The sequence below is a fragment of the Aulonocara stuartgranti genome (genome assembly GCF_965226115.1).
Source record: "Aulonocara stuartgranti genome assembly, chromosome: 12".
In the NCBI taxonomy this organism is placed as follows: Eukaryota; Metazoa; Chordata; class Actinopteri; order Cichliformes; family Cichlidae; genus Aulonocara; species Aulonocara stuartgranti.
The window spans coordinates 16,278,775-16,289,583 of NC_138948.1; the positions used below are offsets into that span (position 1 = coordinate 16,278,775).

Consider the following 10,809-nt stretch of genomic DNA (forward strand, 5'->3'; position numbering starts at 1 on the left):
ATGTTGACCTAAGTCAATAAGATACACACACACACACACGCACACACACAAACACACACACGTGGACTCACACAAGCCGAGATAGAGCGACGGCGAGAGAAAGTATCTCCACTATTGGCCTCTACTTAAAATAGTACCACCTTCTGTGAGTTACAGATCAAATCACAATGCACCTTGTGTCTTCTAATTCCATACCCTTGCTTATGTACCGTTTCCAAGATCTGCTGTAAAAGTGAGGATGAGGATGGATATTTTAGAGAAAAGAAAACTATGAGCGAGAGAGGAAGAGTATCATTTTGTGTTTCTAACTTTTAGCTGTGATTGAAAGTACTAGTATCTAGTAGGGAAATAAATAAATAAACTAGGTGGACAGGAGATTGAGCAAGAAATCACACTGCCCAGCTAACCATCTGCACTGAACCTTCTTCCATAAACGCATACATAGATAAGCTTGTACCCAACTGAAATAACAGCCCATAACAGACTGCACAGTTCTGCTAATTTCAAAGCATTTCTTGCCCAGGTTTCCACTGTATTGTAGATTTAACATACTAAAAGCTGGAGTTATTCCCCTAACTTTGTTCCCTGCTGTGCAAAAGTTGCTGTGCAAAAGTTGTAAGCAACTGTGAAAAAATGCTGTAAACAAAGAACGCTTTGAGAAATATAAATGATTGTTTATTGGTCCCAAATGTATTCTGCAATGACAATGACCCCAGACATACAGCCAAAGTCATTAAGAGCTATCTTCAGCGTAAAGAAGGACAAGAAGTACTGGTAGTGATGGTATGGCCCCCACAGAGCCCTGATCTCAACATCATCAAGTGTGTCTGGGATTACATGAAAAGACAGAAGGATGTGAGGAAGCATACAGCCTCAGAAGACCTGTGGTTATTTCCCCAAGATACTAGGAACAACCTACCTGCCGGGTTTCTTCAAAAAACTATGTGCAAGTGTACCTAGAAGAAATGATGCTGTTTTGAAGTCAAAGGGTGGTCACACCAAATATTGATTTGATTTAGATTTTTCTTTTGTTCATTCGCTGCATTTTGTTGATTGATGAAAATAAATGATTAACACATCCATTTTTGAAAGCATTCTTTGTTTACACCATCTTATACAAACATATATCCATATATATCTATATATATATATATATATATATATATATATATATATATATATATATATATAGATATATATAGATATATATAGATATATATAGATATATATATGTCGAAATTCCCAGTCGGGGGCCGGTCTATCTACATCTATTTATCTGTTTAGTTTACAGTTTGGATTTGTTGAATTTTTGCAGTTTTGCAGAAACTTCATCTGCAAAAAATGCAGATTTTAACAACTAACCAAATCCCATTCTCAGAAAGATTTAAAGGGTAATACGTAAGCAAATGACTGGGTTTCGCATGCCAGTTGTAAAACACTGGGTTTAAAAATGATTGGCTAGAGTTTATTCCAAGAAGACAATGAAAATTTGACACCATGTCTGAAATATATGAAGAACAGAGAACAGCAGGTTCTTGCCAGCTACAGTTCCAGTGGCTGACAAGTGTAGTTACCCAAATTTGATCTGTCTTGTTTATGGTGAGCCTGAAAATGTCTCTGATTTAAGCACGTTGCTAGCACTCTTATCTGAAGAAACTTACAGTCAGCAAGCAGGTAAAAATTTGAACTCTTGCTGTGAGACACTTGCAGAACATGAACCTGCTGCTGTGATCAAACCATCACTCATGGGGATGAGCTGCCTAACCGCTGCCACCTGCACAGGGCAGGAACCACAGCACACAACCCCAACTAAGCTTCTGTGCACTTTACTGACTTTACAGCACTCAAATTTATGTAAAACTAAATTTAAATCAGAAACAAAAGGGAGGTTTTTGATCTACTGAGCAAACTATACTCAGTATTGGCAGGTTCCATTCTCTGCAAATTACCAGAATATGCATTTGCTGTCGACAAGACAAATCCCATTCGTTTTGCCATACTGCTGTTGTAGTTCTAATTAGAGATGGCACGATACCACTTTTTTATGTCCGATACCGATACCGATATCATAAATTTGGATATCTGCCGATACCGATATGAATCCGCTATAGTGTTTTTTAATCAACAAAACTGTTTTTTTTTTAAATATCTTGCTGCATTTTGTATAAGTTCATACTCAAGTTTAAAACAACAACTACACTAAAGCTATTCTGTTATACCTGTATGCAAAAAAAAATATTTCATAGTTCAGCAATACTGATCAATCTAATAAACTTAAACCTACACCATCCTCCCTATTCTGGTATTTTAAAGAGTACTTAGCATAAATATTAAGCAACCTAACTAATAGGGTTCCAACTCCCAGCAACAACAAAAATAAATAAATAAAACATAGGGAACCACCCCTCACGCTCCACCTCATGATGCTTAATCGACGTAATCAACCTTAATTTGATGCAGTGTGGAAAAAAAATGCACAGAAATCAATTATTTTTCAAGAAATATTAAATAGATTCAACATCTTTCTTCAACAGAATTGCAGACTGCACAGATGGTACCTTCCCAAAGGAAAAAGTACTATAGCTTACTAGGGTATATATATTAGACTTAATAGTTACTATATACAGTAATTGACTTCTATTCATTTTGCATCAAATTAAAACTTTGGGTGTCAGATAATTATTTATTAAAAGCTCGACATTTTAAATGAGAATAAGAAAGAAAAGTATGTCTTTGTGCCCCCTTTTCATGTTAATGCCCTATCAGCCCCCCTGGCTAAACTTTGCTAGATCCGCCCCTGCACAGTTACCAGCGTCAGCTACGTAGAAAAAGATCCTCGAGTAGAAAGTAATATTAAATAAATTCTAACAACAGCTGATCAAGCTTCAATGTGCTGCTGTTGTTCAGCCGCTGGTTTCCTCTTTCTGGTGCAAAGTGGGCCAAAAGCAAACTAGAGACAGGGACTCGCGACAGAAAAGCCGATCAGCTGATCATTGATCAGTTTCATGATTGAAGTAGCAGCGAGAAGAGGCAGTCGCTCCATATATCGTTTGTTAAGCTTAATGCAGGAATGCTTTACAAACATTCAGAGATGGACTTACACACTTGCTTTACTTCTCTCGGGGATAACTTTGTCGGAGATGAAATGCTGGGTTGCTAGCGAAGCTCCACATGCTATCCAGACCACCACAGGTCCCGCATGCCACAGCTGCTCTATCACGTGATGCATACTGCTCCGACGTGCTAACGTTCTGAGGTGAGTTACGGCGTGTTGCAAGTTTTGTGAGGTGCTTTCGTGATATTTAATGGATCGGATTACATTTTTTATTTTTCTCCGATATCCGATCCAGTAATTTAGGTCAGTATCGGACCGATACCGATACGTAATATCGGATCGGTCCATCTCTAGTTCTAATGTAGAGCATCTGCTTGGTCCATGGCCCAGAAAGGACCTCGAACTCAACCAGTGATTTTGGAAACTGCACTCAGTTAGCCACAAACCTGGCCTGGGATCAGCGCTGTAAATCACTAGGGTTTAAATGGATCAGGGTCTTCCCTCCTTGGCAGCATAATACTGTGAGATAGATGGTTTTAAGTGTGTGTGTGTGTGTGTGTGTGTGTGTGTGTGTGTGTGTGTGTGTGTGTGTGTGTGTGTGTGTGTGTGTGTGTCAATGGATCTGGATGTGATCTTGACCATGCACTTCGAGTTAAATAAAAAGTGGACAGATGCTTATCTTTTTGCATGTGTATGCTCTCTCTCGCTCTGGTCTATCGCATTTTCGAGGCCACCGAGTTGTGCATCGAATATGTGTGCCCACCACCACCTCGCGTCCTCATCTCATCCTGCAAGGCACGCTCTCCACTGTCAACTCTCCCCCTCCCTCTCTCGCGCTCTCTCTCTTTCTCTCCCACTCCCACTCTCTCCCCAACCTATAGGAGCCGGAGGTGCTGCTACATCGACTCAAAGTGTATGCTCCTTGATTTGGAAATCACTCTCAACGCAACAGTGCCATGCTACACGGGTGGTGGTGGAGGGCAGAAAAGACATAAGGGCAGACAAAACCTTTTCTTTTCCTCTTGACACTGCAGTAGCTCGCGAAAGAAAGGTGACAGTGCCCCGTGCTCCAGGAAAATCTATAAGTGGAAAATTTCCTACCAGCCAGGATAATCTCTCTGACACGCAGGGCAACATCACGCCATCCAAAACCACCTGTTTTCCGCGCACGCTGTGCTCAAAGCAAGACAAACGCTGCACTCTAAGGGTAGACTCTTTTCTGAAAATTGTCCGCCTTTAATGTATGTGTTAATATATGCCCCAACTATATATATATATATATATATATATATATATATATATATATATATATATATATATATATATATATATAACAAACCCACTATGGGTAGACTAAACAGTAAATGGGTTTATAAATGCAACTGATTTTCAGTAATGCCCTCAGCACTAACGCAAACTTCATTTGTATGACGCATAGCATATCTCCAGGTCATCATTTTAGCTGTGGAACAAAAGGCTAAAATTCACAAATATTCGCACTGAAATCCATTTGAAATATATTGTCTACATCCTGAATGCACTGAGTTCATTAACAAAGAACTCCACTTTATGCCACAGTGCGCCAAAGATATCGCCAGCGACGCTGTGATTTAAGAAGCACCGCGCATAGCAAGGCTGAAACATCCCGTCTGTTTCCTGAGAGACTCACAGAGAGTCTCGTTCTGGCTGCGATTTAGAGGAGGAAAAGCGCAGTAACTTACCGATGTGAATGATTGAATCCGAGAGTGTCGACTTCCACTCCTGGCTCCAAAAAACGGCAACGAGCAACACAGCCGATATAACTTTCATTATGTCCAGAAATATTTTCCCCCAGAAACCGAGAAAAACTACAGCTCTCTGCGCGAGAGCAAACTGAGTTAAAATCCCGAAAACAGAAGCTTCCTTTTTTAGTCCATCTGTAAGGTGGTGAAGGAAATTCCCGGTGATCTCTGTCTTTATGTGTTCTCTTGAGAGTGTAATGCTTGCCTGTAGATGAAAAGAGGAAGAGATTCCTGGGTAGTCATAGACTGGTGCCCTGTTGAAATTCCTCCCAACATTAAATCATGTTCTGGACGAGTAGAGACGTTGAGCCGTGGAGAAAACAAACCGCATCCAAACGCCGACGCGTTAAAACGAGCTGACGGGCTGGAGGTTGTGGCAGCTCATTTAAAGGAATAAATCTGTAATCATTTGATAACGTGAGAGGAAACCTTGTTATCTTGAAAAGCAGGTTCTGTTATAATGACTCGAGATCCCCAGCCTCTCAGACCTGGCGACGCAGTTTCCCCCTGCACCAATCACCAAACCACCACCAGCAGCAGCAGCAGCAGCCTCAACGGAGCAAGCCAACGGCCAAAACTTCCATTTATCCCAAAGGCTGTCTTTTTATTGTTCCTTCACCTAGCCACCGTTTAACCACCACAACAGGCAGAGCACCTTGACAAAACCCAGCAGCGACTTTTGACAGTCAATACAAGAAATGATGAAAAGCCTTGTCACATGGCATTAACACGGAGAGGTACCATATTCCGGAATTATCTGTAGCTTCCTGAAGAGATGAGAGAAAGAGGAGGGGGCTCTAACACGTATAGTATAGAGAGCTCCAAAAGCCACTATTATTTTCTTCGCCAGGAGGGGGGAAACGTAGGCTGGGCTACCAGGAGAAAAATTAACCGAGGGTGCGCGCAGCGACACTCCCGCGGTCCGCACTCCGTATGCGGGTGTTAGCGTCGGCCCCAGCAGCACGCGCGGTGGCTGGTAAAGAGGAGGTATGCTGCGTCCGTGAGGGGTGGGGGGGAAGAGAGAGGGGTGGGGTTGGAGTGAAGAGAGAGAGTGAGAGAGAGAGAGAGAGAGAGAGAAAGAAAGAGAGGAGGAGACCCAGGAGAGAGATAAAGAGAAAGAAGCGGCAGCAACTGTGAGCAGCAGCAGTTGCCAGCCGGGGCGCGCATCTACTGTCTGGAATTACCTTGGTGAAAGACAGATGAAATGTGAATATCAGGGAGGGCGGGGGATGCAGAGGGGAGTCTAACGAAGAGACAGACAGATGAGGAGAGGGGTAATCTGCTTTGCCACGGGCACTTCACTCAGCCGTTGATAGCTAACCCCCTTGTACAACAGGAGGTGGTGATGGGGATGCCAGTTTCTGTGCTGTATGAGGTTATCCGTCTCATCAACTGGACACTTTTTACATAAAAAACATTTCCATTAACTTTACCCTGCTGTGATGTTTTGTTTTAACGCGATCCTGTCTTTTTTTCTGATCAGTTCACTCAGTCACACCGCATCCTTGGAGTTGTCTTTCATACATTTCTATGTCCGAACTGGTTTCATTTCTCTCTGTGTCTTGTAGTTAGCTTAGTTTCCCCACAGTTATTCCCACCACGATTTACTACTCTCTACTCTGTCCTCCTCTGTCGCCCTTCCCTGCCTCCCTGGAAAGATGAAGTCCCCTGTGTTGCTCTTAATCTGCCCCAGACCGTGGATTAGAGATTATAAGGCCTGGGAGCCACAGGCTACTACTGGACTGACTATTTTATACGCATTCAAGGAATGAGGGATTAAACTGACAACAAAACTAAGACTGTCAAAGTTGCTCTCTCATGTCCTTGTTTCATCCCATTGATTTATTATTAAATGTTTATATAACCACTCACTTTGTATTTTACTACTACTTCTCTTCCAAAGTGACCTGTCTCACACCTGGTGACAGCTGGGATAGGTTCCAGCCCAGCTGCCACCCTAAATTGGACAAGTGGAAGAAAATGAATAGATGGAAACGAAATGAAAGACTTCAATCATGCAAAGTCCAGCGTTTTGCATTAAAAATAAAATACTTATAAAAAGTGGCTGGTAAAGAGGCGGTATGGTGTGTCCATGAGGATATCACTGATATTAAATAAATGAACAGAGAGAAAAGAGAGATCTTTGAAAGCATTCATTCATTTTATGTTTCACTTCTGTTTCTACTGTCAAGCAAAGTGATTTTTTAAAGTTTCCTTATATTTTTAATTTTCATTTTTGTCATTTTATTGCTTATGATAACCAAAAAATTTGTGTCTTTCTAGTGTGCTGGTTCCATTCCAACACATAACAGGTAAGAGCCTATTTATTATTATGGATACGCCTTTTATTCAGGCAGCTCACACAAAATTACAAGCATTTCTTCTGTTCTGGCACGCTGAGGCATTTGCACCCCAATTCCTGAATTTTAAAACAGTGCATAGCCACAAACTTTAAAGCACTCTTTGGCAAGTTTTATGGCTTGCTAAAAAACATTTAGCAGGTTGTATAATATGATATAATTAATTCATGAAAACCATTTTTAAAAAAGAGCTGTCTCAAATTTCTAGTGATTTATTTCTGTGTCATGAAATAATTAGTAAAATGGATTTTTATTTTTGTAGTGAACTCTCCAGTAAAGCGAGACCTTCAGCTAGAGCTTAAATGTCTAACATGTTGGAAAATACTTGACAGCTGTTGAGTAAACAGACAAAGTGAGACCTTGACCACCACTCAGATGATTGCATCCCTGCTCACCAGTTTATGTATTTTTGATAATCACTGCTTTAAAAGAGTAAAATCTTGCACCAGATGGACAGTGAACCGTCAGACCTAGATATCTATCCTGAATTTGGCAGAAGATTGATCCCTAACTGTAATTCCTCTATTACTGGTGCCCCAGAAGCTGAGGACGGTGTGGATAATGATAGTATCCTGTCACTTTGCAATGAATGAATGTACAAATGTGGTATCTGGGAGTTGTAAAACTACCTATACTATATCTATATATCTATATCTATAATATAGATAGATAGATATGGATATAGATATAGATATATATCCATATTACTTCAGGATACAAAATAGTGAAATTAAAAACTTTTCATGCCTAATATCATCCATAAAAACAGCTGAAAATGGTTTAAAAAATGGTGGCTTTCAAATGGATTGTGTTGTATATACATGACTATTTAATTCCATTTGCTCAGGAACTTTTATTACACTAGCTTCCTTATTAGTCTCATTTTTCAACAAGAAATTAGCCTAACAGAATTCAATACACAAAATTCTGAAATAGATTAAATGGAACTGTAGTCAGATGTTATCTGCTGGTGTCAACACTGTCATGGAACCTGTTCACATAACAATGAAGAAAGTCACTGAGAAGCTTGTTACTTGTTACTTAAGCTGTTTTGCACCATTTAACTAACCAAAAAGTTAACTGTCAGCAAAAAGTCATGAAACATATGCGACCGACCGACAGACAGTTATAATTTCACCCAAAAATGTGACCTCTTTCTAAAGGACTAAACCAAACCAGCAATTAAAAGCAAATATAAACAAGTAAATGAAAACCAGACAAAGACCAAGTGAAAACCAAGAAAAGCAAAAAGCTAAATACATCTCCCAAACAGGACATGAACCACGGTCTCTTCAAAGAGGATCACAATCTCTCATAATGCTACATTTGGTGCTTCCAGACAGATGCAGTAGACACAGATAATTAGTATAAAATATGGATAAACTTATCATAGCTGATTTTTAGGAGAACACAAGTTACAACAAACATAGTGACTCAACACTACAGTACTAAACTCACACAGCTTATAACACCCCGCCCTAGTCATCTCTCTGGAGAAGCAGGTGTCTGCAGCTACCCTGTCCTTGATGCCCATTATTGAGCAGGAACCCAGCACCATCAGCTGGCAGAGGCCATCATACTGCTAAAAGCTCAACTGAGAAGAACCTTTTTTCAGTCCTCCCCAAATAGCAAGGCCTCACCAAACAGAGGATTTAACCCTAAAACAATCCATTAAAAAGGAAATCTTCTTCATATCTCTGAGACAACAGCCGCCTCTGAAAGCTTTTGATTCTCTGGGATGAAATTTGTGTGTCACACTAGAAAACAAATACACTTTTTACTTAAGCAATGAATGTCACCACCGCTCTTTACCCCATAAGCAATAATAGCAAAGGAAAAACTTTTTGACTATAAAAATGGGTTTTGAGTTTTTTAGTAAACTCATGTTAAAAGCAAGGGCACTTGTGCTTAGGTACTGCAGTTAAGTAAATGTCAAATATTGTAAAATGTTAGTAAAGTATTGCTTGTTTTTTCTAATTTATTGGAACATATACATACACAACTCTTTGATTTATTTACATTATATTTACTACAACTTACTATGTATCATAACATACTTTTTCAACGCTATGCTGATGATACCCAACTTTATTTATCAATGAAGCCAGATGATACACATTCATTTGTGAAACTACAAGAATGTCTTAAAAACATAAAGGTCTGGATGATCTCCAGTTTCCAGCTTCTTAGTTCAGATAAAGCTGAGGTTATTGTACTCATCCCTGACAATCTTAGAAACAGGGTGTCTAACCAAATACTTTCTCTGGATGACATTACCTTGTCTATCAGAAACACTGGGAAGAATCTTGGAGTAACTTTTGATCAGGATATGTCCTTTTATGCGCATACTACAAATATGTAGGACTGCTTTTTTGCATTTGCTCAATATCTGTAAAATTTGAAACATCCTGTCTCAGAGTGATGCTGAAAGACTAGTTCATGCATTTATTACTTATATAGTCAACTACTTTAATCCATTATTATCAGGTTGTTTTAAAAGCTCCTGGAAAAGCCTTTAGTTCATCCAAAATGCTGCAGTGAGAGTACTGACAGGATACCAATATTTGCTCCATATTAGCTTTCTTCAATGACTCCCATGATTTGTGGTTTTTTTTGGTCCTGTCTTTTTTTGCTTTCTTTTTTCCCTTCATCATCCCTCAGGAGATAGCCACCAATCCCTGAGCCTGGTTCTGTTGGACGTTTCTTGCTTCAAAAAAGGGAGTTTTTCCTTTCCTCTGTTGTCAGTCACTCATAGGGGGTTGTTTCATTTTATCTCTATTATCATGATGTCTTTGCCCTACACTATAAAGGACCTTGAGGTTGCAGTTGTTTTGATTATCAGTAAAAATGAATTGAATTGAATATATTTAACTCTGTAATCTGGGTCACAAAGTATTTTCTGTTTTAATTTACACACCCATCTCTCCTGGTATCTGTTTGATAGCAAGTGAATTAAAAATAAATTAAGGACAACAATGACTAAATCTGTTTGCAAGAGTAAATACATCAAAAGCTCATCCATTATTCTGAAATGACTGTTGCTCTTTATTTGTGCAACTTAGTAGAATTACCTTGGAGGTTTATGGGATTGTAAGTGTAGTAGAGTTATTATCTGGGTACTACAGAGAGAAAAAACACAAAAAAGGCACATTCGGAAAACAGAAAAAATGTGCTCAAACCTCACAGAGTAGATTAATTCAGGTTTTAGCTGGGTGGCTTATTGTTATGCATATCTACAACAGTCAACTGCTCTCAAGGACATTGTCTGTCTTGGGGGGTAAGAGTAGATGAAGTTGTTCATTTGTATATTCATGTGGACATGGACGTGTGTGTGTGAGTTAATGTCAGCTGTTTTGCACATTGTATAAGCTAACCATGCTTGAAGCCATTAAGCATGCCACTGAAGCCATTAAGTGGCAGGCCAGTAAAAGCCAACATTATTGTGACAGAAGCAAAACCTGCTATCAAGAGGGTGCATCCTCTGAGTGCATCTGTTTGTGTGTGTTATGTTTGTGTGTCAGCATGTACGTGCTTTCAAACAAAAGACCAGACAGCAATTATTAAGCCCGAGCACCGTTAGAGACTTTCAAATGGTCTGCAACCCACAGAGATG

At 39.7% G+C, this 10,809-nt stretch overlaps 1 protein-coding gene across 5 annotated transcripts in view; it reads right to left on the minus strand.

Moving 5' to 3' along the window:
• grid2 (glutamate receptor, ionotropic, delta 2) overlaps window positions 1-5,918 on the minus strand; it is a 555,291-nt gene extending 549,373 nt beyond the window's left edge. For 2 of the 5 annotated variants that reach the window (XR_014279959.1, XM_082553596.1), the window contains exon 1: window positions 4,777-5,916. Coding sequence is in view for 4 of the 5 variants with exons in the window: in XM_082553596.1 (XP_082409722.1) it covers window positions 4,777-4,864 (88 nt within the window). In the remaining variant the exon portion in view is untranslated. Of the gene's footprint in view, window positions 1-4,776 lie in introns of all 5 variants that reach the window. The other 3 variants (XM_082553593.1, XM_082553595.1, XM_082553592.1) reach the window with 3 other exon arrangements.
• Between the last annotated feature and the right edge of the window lie 4,891 nt (window positions 5,919-10,809).